This window comes from Acinonyx jubatus, chromosome B1 (genome assembly GCF_027475565.1).
Source record: "Acinonyx jubatus isolate Ajub_Pintada_27869175 chromosome B1, VMU_Ajub_asm_v1.0, whole genome shotgun sequence".
In the NCBI taxonomy this organism is placed as follows: Eukaryota; Metazoa; Chordata; class Mammalia; order Carnivora; family Felidae; genus Acinonyx; species Acinonyx jubatus.
In genome coordinates, this window is record NC_069382.1 from 34,024,146 (window position 1) to 34,037,725 (window position 13,580).

Genomic DNA, 13,580 nt, shown 5'->3' on the forward strand with positions numbered 1-13,580 from the left:
TTCTGCTCTGGGTGTGTTGACTCACCCACAGCTGTGAACCCAGTGCTGTGGTAGACCTTCTAGCCTGTTCCTAGCTCTGCACTCGGCCTCAAAGCCTGTGTCCCCCAGGGCCGTGGCAAACACCAGGCACGTAACAGATACAGGGCTAAAGTATGGTACGATCACACAGGCAGAGGAATCGGGCCATTAGAAGAGAACAGGCAATGGAAAATAATGGCTAACATGATGGCACAGGCCCTGAACCCAGGCCATTCAAACAATGCCTCTTCCCCAGAAGGGCATCCGTGTGAGAGCGGCCAGGCCTCCTGCCCAGCTTATGGCAGCTTGGTGCTCACACGGCAGCTACTGCACATTCTCCTGCAGCCTGCAGTGTGTGCGTCTGCTGGAAGTGGGAGCAGGGAGGCGTGACAGCACAAGAAGCGTCATACGATGTAAAAAGAGACAAGGACAAGCACTCGGATTTTTTCTTTTAATTATTTACCAGATAAAAAAGAAAAAATAGTGATTGTTTCTCTTCACCCCCAACATTTCAGTTTACCAAGGTCAAGTAGGAGAGAAAATGCTGAACAGGAATTCATGCTCCTGGCCTGGAGCAAATTCCCTTGGCTCTACAGCACCTCAGGGAGGAGGGACAGGGCAAAGGGCTCCAGGCAGAAATACTTGTACTGTGGCAGCAGAGTGGCAGCGTGGCTGTCCTCCTTTCTCCTCCCCGTTGCCAGAACATTCAGACCTTCCTGTCTGCCCCCCTGCACCATCCTCCCCAATGCATCAAAGGAAGTAGGAAGACAGGACTTCAGGAGGCAGGACAGGTATAGCGCAGGACCGGGGAAGCACACAGCAGACATGGCGGAAGGCCACAATCTTCTGTTTCTATTGCACATCCTGGCTCAGATCCCCTGCCCTGAGCAGTGGGCTACAAAGTGAAATGCTTCTGAAGTTCAAACCAAGAACCCATGGTTGTGTGCCAGGCTCAAGAAGGGGAGGCGTGCGGTTGTGTGGTTTGTTCTGACACACACATGTAAGTTATATGGAAGTTACTCCAGGATGGGGGCAAGGCAAAGATTATGCCTCATTAAAAGAACATATGGAGTTTGGACACCTGGGGCCCTACGGTCACCTGGGCTTCACCCCCTCAAGTTCAAAAGACTAAGAATAACTCTCCAGTCAGCAGATCATCTGCGTAAGACGGAAGAGGCAGCAGCATCCACCAACTACACAAGCCCCCTCTCCAGCTGTCACGATTCTGACACTCAGGGGTGACCTCTTTCTCTGAACACCTGGAGAATTTGGCCAGTGACCCCACAGGACAACAACCTTTCACACTGTATGTTTCTCCACCAAGTGGCAGCTATTAGATTCTCATTCTTCTCAATACCAAGGAAACCAGAGGGAGACTGGAACACGCTGTTTACCCAACCTTACAGAGTCCTCGAGAAAACAGTGGGGCAGAGAGAAGGGACTGATTTTGATTTGGCAAGGCTGCAACTCTTTCACCTTCATTGGCTGGAACAAAGCTGGTGGGTGAAGACAAACCTAACGGAGCCAATGGCAAGAACTGCAGGCTATGAGAGACGACAGGTCAAACACAGAACTGTATAAATTGTGGCACTATAAAGATGAGAAGGCAGGTCCATGACACCAGCTGGGAGCACGCCTTGGGAGCACGCTTCCAGAAATTACATCTGTCCTGTAGTAAGCGGTAGCATCCAGATAAATCAGAGTAGTTTTCCTTCCTCCTCTTCCCAACAAATTCTGAGAGTTTCTCATTTAAATAACTATGTACACACACACAAGCCTGGTCTCTCTTTTACATGAGGGTCCTTCACTTGAGGGTCCTAGAATGGCTTTAGAGAGTCGGTTCCAATTGCCTTTTTGGAGATTTACTGCTTGGGACCAAACCTGCAAGGAGAAGAAATGACTGAATACTCTGCCAGGTGGATCTTTAAGGTGAAAGCATCCCAGTGTTTAAAGGATTGAGTCTTAATATAAATAATGAGCCCACAACTCCCTTATGGGGTTTGGCACCCTGGCAAATTGAGCAATTGGGCTGCGACTCACCAACCCCGTGCCTGGCTACCGTCAGCCAGAGGGCCCTGTGCCCACCAGCAATCCTGGGAATACAGTTCCCTACCTCCCTCTGATAAGGACAGTTTCTCAAGTTCGGCTTCAAGTTCAGCGTCCGAGATCCTAGGGTTAGGCACACTGTTGGTATAAAATGTCTCAGGGGGGTTTTCAGGCAGATCAAAATGTTCTTTGGTGGTATCCTGAAGAAGGATGTCCAATTCCTTCTCCAGTTCCTCACTGTCAAAATCTGCAAAGAAAAGATGACATGAGAACACATAAAGCCAAGGGAGGATGAGTCAAGGATTGAGTAAAGGCAAAACTAAGCTCAGCTTTGCAAAAACGTCCAGGCCTCCTTGTAGGTCAAAAAAAGCCTGTGAGTTGAGAGGAAGAGGGTGCCTTCAAGCAAATATTCTTCCCACACACAGAGCTAAGTCACCTAGAGGGTATATTTTGCTAACACCACAGAACTGACCCTGCTTTCCCTTGCCCTTGAAGAAGGATCTTCCATTCAGAAGTCTAATGAGTCAAGATTACTGCAGTCCAGAAGGGTCAACAGTATAGCCTACCAAGGGGGATGACAGTTCCTTCTAACTACTGCCACCAAGGAGCCCCAGAGAGAGGAGAGTGCTGCCTGCACCAGGAAAAGTGGATCTGTGATCAAAACTATCACAGCACAAACAAGTGAAGGCCTCTTAGGAAGGAAGAAAGAAAAGAACTGTCATGTCAACTCACCTAAGCCATTGGTCACCCCACCCGCCAGAGTCTGAGAAACTTCATCCTGGGTGTCACACAGCTGTAAGAGAAAAGCGTAAGGCCTTGAACACTGAGCAGCATCTTGAAGGTCTGTCTTTTGGTCTCAATGTTCAGGGTTACCAAGTAATGCTGCCCCATCTGAGAATCAAAAAATCTTCCTCAAATTCACAAGGTAAAGAGTTAAGTCTGGGAAAGGATGAAGTATAGCAAAGTCACACCTGCCCTCAGTTACTTCCTCCTGTGATTTTCCTCCCTGGCCCCTTCCTGTACCTCTTGGATCTGATCCACAAGGCTCTCTGCCTTCTCCACTGTGACATCCTTCATGGAGAGTTTTAGCGCCCCTACCCCGGCCTGATAGGCATTGAAAACCTAAACAGAAAGCAAAGTTATCAGTGCAAATGAAGAACAATGGGCAAAATACATACAATAGTGTTGCATCTCCAAAAGATAATTTGGGGGTTTGTTTGTTTTAAACATCCACACTTGATTCCTCCCATGTTCACCGAGGCCAAAACTTTCCAACAGGAGAAGCAAAATCCCAACCATATCTTGAAAAAACCCAGGCCTCCTCCAAACATCAAAGCCACAGTGGAGGGAATGAGGAACGTATCCCGGAGAGACCACCCAGGTACTGGAGCAGAGGGGCAGTGACTACCATCTGATCTGTCTGGGAGGCATAGATCCGGTCCAGGATGCCTTGAACAGTGTCTAGCTTGGCATGAAGGGCTTCAATGCGCTTCTCTGTCCGTTGCTTGGCCTTGAGAGATCTCAGTGCCTGGATGGGGGAGGTGGGAGCATGGAGACTTGGTCAGGGTCAGTTAGGCAGGCCAGAGGGCCAGAGGCAGGCTTTCCCACATGATAAGACCATCTCAGGCCTCCTCCTCTCTCACTTGTAAAACAAGCTGTGGTACCCAGACCACCTGCAGACTCTTCCCCCCCGAGACCCAAGCTCCGCTCTGAACCGCTGGGACACCACCTCCCACTGCCAGCCCGGGGCACAGGTACACAGCTGGAGGGGAAAAGAGAAAACTCACCAGTTGTTTCTTTCCTGCTCGGCATGCCCGGCGGGCTTCTTCTTTACACCTATGAAACACAGGGGACAGATCAAGATGACCATGGCATAGGATGGGGGTGGTAGTGTCCTGAAAAGTCCCTAAGAGCCCCACTTAGGTAAGGTAGTTTCAAATCTGAAAATCAAATCCATTCCACCCAAAGGCTAGAAAAATAATGCCCAACAGCCCACTGGCACACTCCTGCAGCAAGCTGAGACATAAACTTGAACATATGCGTGCAAGAAAGGCAAACTGACTAAGGATAGGCTGTTTCAGCCCACGGGGAGAGAGAATGTGCCAACAAGACACCTTAACAACAGATTCCCATGTCGGAAGCCAGGAGATAAGGAATCAAATCCTAACACCAACAATGACCTTGGACACAGTCCCTGGTTGTCCCACAATGTTGGGTTTCTCTTGCTGTAAGAAGGAGACAGCATTTTAATTCAATGTCCATATGGCCTACTTTTTGGAGAAGTGTTCATGTGCCTTTAGCAGGGATGCCTTGTATGGCCATCCAAGGGGAAGAGCAGGAATCCCTCAGAAAGACCCTGGAAGGCAGAGACCTGTCTTGTTCACTACTGTATTTCCAAGTCCCTAAGTTAAGGCCTGGCTCAACGAACACTGGTTAAATGGATACCAGCATGGAAGTGCATAAACATAATGCTAACAGATGTAATCTCTGGGGGAAGAATAAAAATTCATTTTTTCTCTTTTATGATATTCTATTTTGCACAATTGCTGCACTGAGCAGTTAGTACTTTGTAATTAGTAAAAAAAAAATAACCTTTCTCAAAAAAAAAAAAAAAAAAAAGAGCCCACAGACACCAATGCTTTGCTGGCTCTGAGGGCCAGCCAGGGGTGGGGGTCGGAGGGTGCTCAGCTCAGGGGTAGTTACCTCTCTGCTTCCTGGGATAAGGACTCCACTTTGCGTGAGAGCAGCTGTTCACTCTGCATCAGCTGGTATACCCCAACATCTACGTCGTTGACAGGAGAGACCTTGGCATGTGGCCCTCGGGCAAACTTCACAATCTGAGGGACAGGGACAAATTACTAGGGCCCCTACCACGAATGCTGAGAAGTCCCAGGCAGGAATGCTGGTGGGCATGTCAGTATACACTTAATAAGCCATTGGGGAGTCACTGGATGAACAACTGGACTTCCATACCTTTTCCCCGTTCTGCTCGAGAACCGTGACTCTCTTCTCTTTCTGCAGCTGCAGCAACACCAAGTAGAAGGTCCTCTCATCCGGGCAGGAGCCTGCACACAGGGTGCTCAGCTCGGACAGGGCCACCACAGGGTGGGAGGAGAGAGGGGAGTTCTGATACAGACGATACACCTCCTCGGCCTTCTCCTGCAGGGAAGGCGAATGTGCTTATGGGCCTGGCCACTCCTCATGGAGCCCAGAGAGTCCCGACCCCATGTTTCCAAACCGTCATCGTGCAGGACAAGAGCAAGGAGCGCTGGTCCTGCCCTCCCTGAAGTAGCAGCTTTGGAAAAGGAAAAAGGATTTGTGTTTTTTAAACCCTGGAGGAAATTTGGTGTATATGGATGAAACGAGGTACGTATCTCTGTCCTTGCACATCCACTTGGGACTTTATGTTTCTGTGTCTCCCGAGAGGCAAGGGAAGGAGGAGGAAGTGTGGTGTGCTGGTGCGGCCATGACCGAGACCTGAGGCTTGGTTTTAGGCCCTGCCTATCTGGCCCTGCACCAGTCAGTCTCACAGGTCCTCAGCATCCCTCTCACAAACTGAAGAAGGTGGATGAGATGGCGTCTGTATTCCCTTCCAATGCTGGTCTTTCCATTTTTATGCCAACTTCTGACACTACAAACAAGAGCATTACTGAGTCTATAATGCGTCTCAAGAGAGAAGTATGTGACAACCAGGTAGGACAGGGTTTTTGTGAATAGCCTAAGAAATAGAAGTTTCAAGAAACAATGCCACCGTGTTCCTCCTACATGGAAATTACTCTCAGTCCTCTGCAAACAATATTTACTGAATTAGGCACAAAGTGCTATGAAATGTAGGGAAGGAATACCCAGGAGTTCAGAGATTGCTTGGGGGAGAAAATGGTTGTTGAGCAGAATTCTGAAGGGTGAGTAAGTCCCTAGGTGAGGTAGGTGGGAAGAGCATCTTAGGAAGAGGGATGGTCATGAGCAATGGCATAGAGTATGAGTCAATAAGGTGTTTATGGGAGGGGACAGGAAGGGGAGAGAGAGCAGAAGCACTTCTCTCTTACAGAAGGTGCAGCAGATTCTTTGCTGTCCTTTATCTGCAGATGGTGGGTAGTCATGGAAGGGAAGTACCAAGGCTGGAGTAACAGATCTAGCTGACAAGTGGGACAGGGTGGGTTATAGGAGGTAGGCTTAGAGGCAGAGAGACCATTTATGCAAGAGACTAGGAGAGACTGAACAGGGCAATGCCAGTAGGGACAGAGAAGGGATGGGTTCAAGAAGAATTCAGAAGATAAAACAAGCAGTCCATGGTACCTGGGCATGGGGTGGAAGGAGAAAGACGAGTCTGGGATGACTCCTGGGCTCTGGCATGAGTAACAAGGTGGATGTGATGCTATTAACTAACTAATAGCAAGAACACAGAAGGAAAAGCATATTTTACAGGAAAGACAAAACATTCCATTTTGGACACGTTTTTTGGGATGCTTGAGGTACATTCAAGAAGATACATACAGCAGATAATTGGGTACAAATCTGAAGCTCAAGGGAGACACCAGAACAGAACATATATGAAAGGACTCTGAAGGTCCTCAAGCATATAGAAGGTAATTAAAATCCCAAGTGTAAATGAGTTACCCAAGGAAATTCAGAAAGCAAAGTAATAAGCTGAACGAAGACCAATGTTTAAGAGATGAAGGAACTCATAAGAGCTACCCAGAGCACCACCAAGAACCCATAGTGTAACGACAACAAAATCAAAGAAATGGAAAATTTTAACAAGCAAGTAGTCCATAGTGTTAAAGGCAGCAGAAGAGTCTAATAAGATAGAAACTAAAGTTTTCATTTGGTTTACCTGCCCTGTCAAATAATAATGCTTACTATAAAGCTACATAGTAAGAACAGTGTGGTATCCAACCAACAGATTAACAGTAAACAACATTAATAAAGGTTAAAACTGGCTATCCACTTGGAAGAAAATAGTTTTTCCTCACCAGATACACAAAAACAAATGCCAAATTACTGAAATTTAAATTGAGGAAGTTTAACCTTGGGGTGCCTGGGTGGCTCAGTTAGTTGACTGTCCGACTTCAGCTCAGGTCATGATCTCATGGTTTGTGAGTTCAAGTCCCGCATCAGGCTCTGTGCTGACAGCTCAGAGCCTGGAGCCTGCTTGGATTCTGTGTCTCCCTATCTCTCTACTCCTACCCTGCTCACTCTCTGTCTCTCTCTTCTTCAAAAATAAATAAACATTAAAAAATTTTTTTTAATCTAATTAACCTTGAAGTAGAGGATGACTTTGTAAGCAAGACCAGAAATTCAGCAGCCATAAAGGAAAATTTTAGAGATGTGACTATAGAAATATGGAAACTTCTATATGGTAAAAGACATCATAAATAAAAACAAAAAGCAAACAAGAGACTGGAAAACAATATTTACATCCTTAATGCTAACTATATTATATCTACTCCTAATACATAAAAAATCTCCTATAAATATAAAAGACAAACAATCCAATATAAAAACAGGCAAAGGATATATATAGGCAACGCACAGAAGGAGATACATAAATGGCCAGCAGATAGGGGAAATGATGCTCAAATCCGAAATAGGAAATATCATTTTTATTTGTCGTACCGGCAAAATGTAAAAGACTCATGTTATCCAGTGCTGGCAAGGATGTGGGGACACTGAACACTTGAATGAAAGTGTCAATTAGCACAAACTTTTGAAAAGTAATTTGGCAATTTCTGTGCATAAGCATTTCTAGAAATTAATCCATAAAAATAAAAATGGAAGTACTGCACATAGATGTACACACAAGGCTGTCAAAGTATTTTTTTTTGTAACAGAGAAATTAGAATAACTTAAATGTCCATCTGTGTGGACATAACTATTGCATAAACTGTGGCACTTCTATAGATTTTTATGCAGCCATCCAAAGGAATGAAGTACATCTATATTATATAGGGAAAGATACTTATACTAATAAGTGTAAAGAAAAAAAAAAGGCAGGCTGCAGACCAATAAATAAAGATTCTATTTCTGGAAAAAAATGGAGCGTACGTGCATACATATTTTTGTACGTATGGGCATGTTCATTTATTTATTCAACATATGTTTATTGACTCTCTACTATGTAGCAGGCACTGTTCCCAGAGTTCCAGGGCCAATGGAACATCTCCTATCTGGTAGGAGAGACAGATTATAAACAAGTAAACAAGTAAATAACATTTTTAGAAAGCATTAAATGCTAACAATAAAATAAAACAGAAAGTAACGGTGTGGGGGCGCCTGGGTGGCTCCATAGGTTAAGTGTCCGACTTTGGCTCAGGTCATGATCTCATTATTCATGGGTTCAAGCCCCACACTGGGCTCTGTACTGACAGCTCAGATCCTGGAGCCTGCTTCAGATTTTGTGTCTCCCTCTCTCTCTGCCCCTCCCCTGCTCACACTCTGTCTCTCTCACTCTCCCTCAAAAATACATAAATGTTAAAAAATTTTTTTAAAAAGAGAGAAAGTAACAGTGTGAGACAGGATCAGTAAGAAAATATGTGAACATGCAAACACACGCATGTGTGTGCCCACACGAACAGAAAGGAATGTACCCAAAGAGACAGAAATGGGATGAACAGAAAGGAAACATTCATTTCCTTTTTATTTTAAATTATTTTTTAAATAGCAAAACTTATGGGCAATTTTTACTTTTTGGTTATTTTTATCAAATCAAATAAAAAGTTATTGGCTTTCTGTGGCCAGACTTGGGAAAAATCAATTTACCTCAGAAGTAGACTTTGTTTTAAAAAAAATATCCAGATAAGACCCTTCAGTTTCACACATTAACACAAGATTCCACCCCAGGAAAAGACAGTGAAGTTACCATATATGTCACGGAATGAGCTTAAGTGTTGAGTGCTCTATTTAGTGATGTAAACTGGGCATAGACTTAACAGAACCAGGTCAGTGCGGAGCTAGATTTATTTTTCTACTTAAGTAAGATTAAACGGCACTGTGGTTAAAAAGTACTGTTGGTTCTTGGAAGATCTAGGTTATTTATTCCATTCCTGCCCCCTTTTCTGCCTTTGCTCTCAAAAGACTATGAATCCTAAACCACATCTGTGGGGGTAAATGGGTCTACCTCCCTTTACTCCAGTTGGAAAACACTTGAAGTAAGAGCCTGCAAAGAGGAATGGAGCTTGGCCCAGAACCACGCAAACCATCCTGTGGTTTCTGCGTAGCCTTGGCTAAGTCCTTGGAGGTCAGGGCGCTGGGTGGGAGGATAACCATGTGGGTGGGAAAGGAGGAAGAGCCCTTCCTTTGAAGCATGCTGCTCGGTCCAATGGTGAGAGACAAGGAGAGGTGGCAAATTCTGGAGATCCCCACCTCAGTCTGAGGCAGAGAGGGTTGGGAGTCTGTCAAGGTGACAAGAAATCAGAGCCTCTCTTGAGGTAAGGGATGAAGATCGAGAGCTGGCTCCAGCTGTGTGGAAGCCTCCGGGACTATGCAAGGGTCCCGAGGTTGGGCTTGGTCTGTGAGTTTCAAAAGTAAGTGCTGTCGGGGCGCCTGCATGGATCAGTTGGTTGGGCGTCCTACTTTGGCTGAGATCATGATCTCACGGTTCGTGAGTTCATGCCCCGCGTCGGGCTCTGTGCTGACAGCTCGGGGCCTGGACCTGGCTTCGGATTCTGTGTCTCCCTCTCTCTCTGCCCCTCCCCCGCTTGCACTCTGTCTCCCCAAAATAAATAAATATTAAAGAAAAAAAAAAAGTAAGTACTGTCTACAGCATACTTCTGCTACCCGGTGTTCAGTCGGTTTCGGTGGAGTGGTGTGCACTGCATTAAAGAGCGTGTGGAAGGTGAGGAAGTGGTGACAACAAAGCTTGGTCAAGAAGGAGAGAGACACAGCACTAACTAGGCAGCGGCCGGGTCCCACACAGGAGTCATTCTGTGATTGGAAAAACCTGAGCGGGTTTCGAGGCTGAGGAAGAAGAGGGAGATAGGAGACAGAATGTACAGATCAAGAGGCTAGCTGATGGGACAAGGGGACAGCAGGGTAGGGACAGACTCAAGAGCACATGTGGAAGAGAGGATGGACACTTCATCCTCTGAGCTTAGGGAGAAAGAAAGGCTCAGAAGACCATAAACTGGATGTAGGACAGAAAGCTGAAGGCCTGACAGGAGATCCTACCTTCTCAATGAACTGTCAGCAGAGTCGCAGAAGGGGAGAATGGAAGGCACGTGAGTGCGGGCTGGGAAAGGACTAGTAAACTGGGCTGAAGAGTGGCTGTGAGGGCCCTCCTGGAGCTGGGGACTGTGAAGGGGACCCCAGTCTTGGTGACAGCGTGATTCTATCTGGCAGGGATGGCAGACTGTGGGGTTGGTCTAAGGCAGTACAAGTGCTGGTGTCTCTGGGGTGGACCGGGGGAGCCACAAGAAGCTGGGTGCGTGCTGTAGGCTGGTTAGGGAAGACAGGCCAGGAGGAAGCTGACCGACCAAGAGGGCATGAAGGGACCACAAGCCTGGTGGCCTCTTCAGTGACCATCACTAAGGCCATCAGTAAGCTGGAAGGGGAAAGGGTGTAGTCACAAAAGAGGAAATCTGAACTTGGTGTGCTGATTTAAGGGAAGGCAAAGCTGAAGTCACAAGGTCCTCAGGAATCCTGAGAAACTTGCCAGTAAACTACAGAAGGCAAAGAATTTTCTACACTTTAGCTTATCACTAATTCACAGAAAATAATCAACCGTATGTTATGGACAATTCCTAGACAGAGTATCACCCTTGAAATGCACAAGTCCAACTAACAACTAAATAATGCTACAAAAGGTCAGTTATCAACTCTGTCATCATGTAAAAAAAGATATGCTCTTTTTCTAAGGATAGACACAGGAACGTGGAGGATCGGTCATCACCTCTCCCTTCTGAGCACCCACCTTCAGCAGCTCCACAGCCACGAGCACCTCTTCAGCAGGAACCTTATTGTCCCCTAGCATGTTGGAAAGAGTCCACTTGAGGGGCTTCAGCAGGAAGACTCCAACCCCCCAGGAGATCCAGCTGCTGTCTACACTGGCCATGAAGTCTGACTCCCGCTGCAGCTCCCCCCGGCTGCAGGCAAAGAAAGAAAAGGACACGTAGTAGGCTTGATGCAATGTCCCGTTCCAGTCCCCACCTACCCTCTTCCCCCGAGAGAGAAATCTGATCATCACCATCATAAATACCATTATCAGGTACCTACTCCGTGCCAGCTGTTATGAGCAGCATTGTTTCTGCTCCAGCTGTCAGCACCATTGATGACTCTGTGAGATGGATGTCGTCCTTGGCATTTTAGTTCATGAGAAAATGGAGGGACCGAGGTGAGAGAGGCCAACTCTGAACTATAATTTGGCTCCAAAGGGCAAGTGCTCCACTAAGGCTGCAGAGGCACAGCAGGCTATGAGGCCTATGTTGAGACCTTCGTTTACAAATGAAGTTCAATATGATAAAATGACAGTAACAGTAATGGATTACTGTCAATGCAAGACATGAGGAAATACACAAAGATGTTCAGAGAAAAGGTTTTCTGCTATTCCTGAGCTAGGGTGGAGATACGACCTAAGCATTCTATGGTACTGGTAATAAGCAGCTACATTTACTGAGCCCTTACCATGGGCCAATCACTATGCTAACGGGCTACATAAGGAATAGGATTTCAAATCCTCATAAGAAACCTAACTACAGATATCGTCACCATCTTATACTTGGTCAAACTGAAGCTTTAAATAGAGGGGTACATAATTTAGCAAGTGGTACAGCCAGGGTGTGAGCCCAGAACGCTTGGCCCTCAAGCAAAGCTGTTAATTACTATGTTATGCTGCTTCCATGGAGAGTTATCTTCCTCAAAAATTCTCTGGATGCCAGACCCCATCAAGCACCAGGAAACGTCAGCAGAGTGCCAGTAGCCGGGAGAGAAGATATCAAGGTCTTAAAGGTCTCTGGATGGGAAGAGGCAGGGACAGGTCCTACCGCAATAAAGAAGTCCAGACTGTTCTTGTCCCTCACCAACTTAAGCTATGTTCTCCTCCGTATCCTGCTTCAGGCAGGAACTCAAACTTTGCACAGTACGCTTTCTCAGAAAAAAGAAGTTTCAGAAACGGCTCGTCCCGCCAATGTCAGCCAATGGAAAGGTACCGGGGAGATAAATCAGGAAGTGCAGAAAACTCAAAGCAACATCAAAACTGACTTTCTTCTTCATTCATTGAAGGAGGTACTACGCTAGCCAGGCTGCTCTCAGTATATGTACCATGTGATGTGCAAATGATTTAGAATCAGGAGAGTAGGGGTCCAGTCCTGGCATTTCATCGAACTAGCTGTATAAACCTGAGTAAATCGCTCGACCTCAGTCTCAGTCTCCTGTTCTGTCTGCTGAGGATAATTCTATCATCTCACCTGCAGGACTGCTGAGGAGGTCAGATGAAACGGGATGATATGCAAAGTATCTGCATACTATTAAGTGAGGTACCTTAGATATCCATGCTATCGCCTCAGGTATCTCCCAAACCCTGCACCTGTCGCACAGGTAGCACCTACAGGCCCTTCTCAGAGCACCAAGGTACTCGGTGAAGCCCTCAACCTCCTTTATGTCCTCTGCTTCAAACAGCCCGTGCCAAGGACAAGCCAAGACAGGCCAGACACATGACCTGTGCTGGGGGCTGCTGGCAAGATCCCCCACAGACCTCTTCCCCACGACTGCCTTCTTCTTAGTCCTGCCTTCCTTAGTTCAGTAAATCCTACCTCATAGACCTTCTGTCCAGGGTAATTCAAATTTGGAAGCCCCTACAAAATAACTACACAACGGGATTCCACTCCAGACAAGTCATTGTCACTTCTGCCAGGTAGGTTTCTCCTCCCACCGTCTGGATCTAATCTAATCGCACTATCCTGGACCCCCAATTTGCCAGATGCCCGTCTCCCTCTCCCTCCACACCCCTAACACAGCCTCCTTCTCGTCCTCCTTCGCCCACTGAACACACACAGACCTGCTTCTGCGGGCCAGACCCCGGCATGGGCGCGGTACCCTCAGGGAGCCACCCCCGCCCCCTTGCCCGGGCCCGCCCTCACCGTAGTAGGTCCTGCAGCACGGTGGCCAGCCCCAGCGGGACACTGCCCTTGCGCTGAAAGGCCTCCTGCAAGTCCCGCAGACGCAGGCGCACCACCCCCTGGCGGCGGCTGTGGCTCAGCACCAACGGAGCCCAGAAGCCCATCTTGCTGTCCCAGTCGGTGCTGTTCACCTCGCGACTCCTTTTGAAGGCGGAGAACAGAAAGGACATGCGCTCCTCATCCTCCTCCCACTCGGGGGGCAGTAGGCCCGCCGGGTCTCCCCCGGCTGGGGCCTCGGCCTCCCGCTCCGGGGACCACATCGGAACCCCAGCCCCGCCAAGGCTCCGAACACAACCCCGGCCCTGTTCCCCTTCCGCCCTACTTCCCTCCCGGCTTCCGTTCCTTGACTACCTCCTTCTCTGTCATTACGTCATCGCCACCCCTAGCGTGAAATAAGTCCCGCGC

At 47.4% G+C, this 13,580-nt stretch overlaps 1 protein-coding gene across 1 annotated transcript; it reads right to left on the reverse strand.

Moving 5' to 3' along the window:
- Positions 1-455: 455 nt before the first annotated feature.
- CHMP7 (charged multivesicular body protein 7) lies at positions 456-13,573 on the reverse strand. Its single transcript, XM_027077401.2, has 10 exons — positions 13,137-13,573; positions 10,973-11,144; positions 5,038-5,223; positions 4,768-4,901; positions 3,852-3,900; positions 3,473-3,592; positions 3,088-3,186; positions 2,797-2,857; positions 2,132-2,311; positions 456-1,899 (listed from the first exon to the last, which is right to left on the reverse strand). The coding sequence occupies exons 1-10, from the start codon at positions 13,433-13,435 to the stop codon at positions 1,847-1,849; spliced, it is 1,353 nt and encodes a 450-aa protein (XP_026933202.1). The 5' UTR covers positions 13,436-13,573; the 3' UTR covers positions 456-1,846.
- Positions 13,574-13,580: the final 7 nt, after the last annotated feature.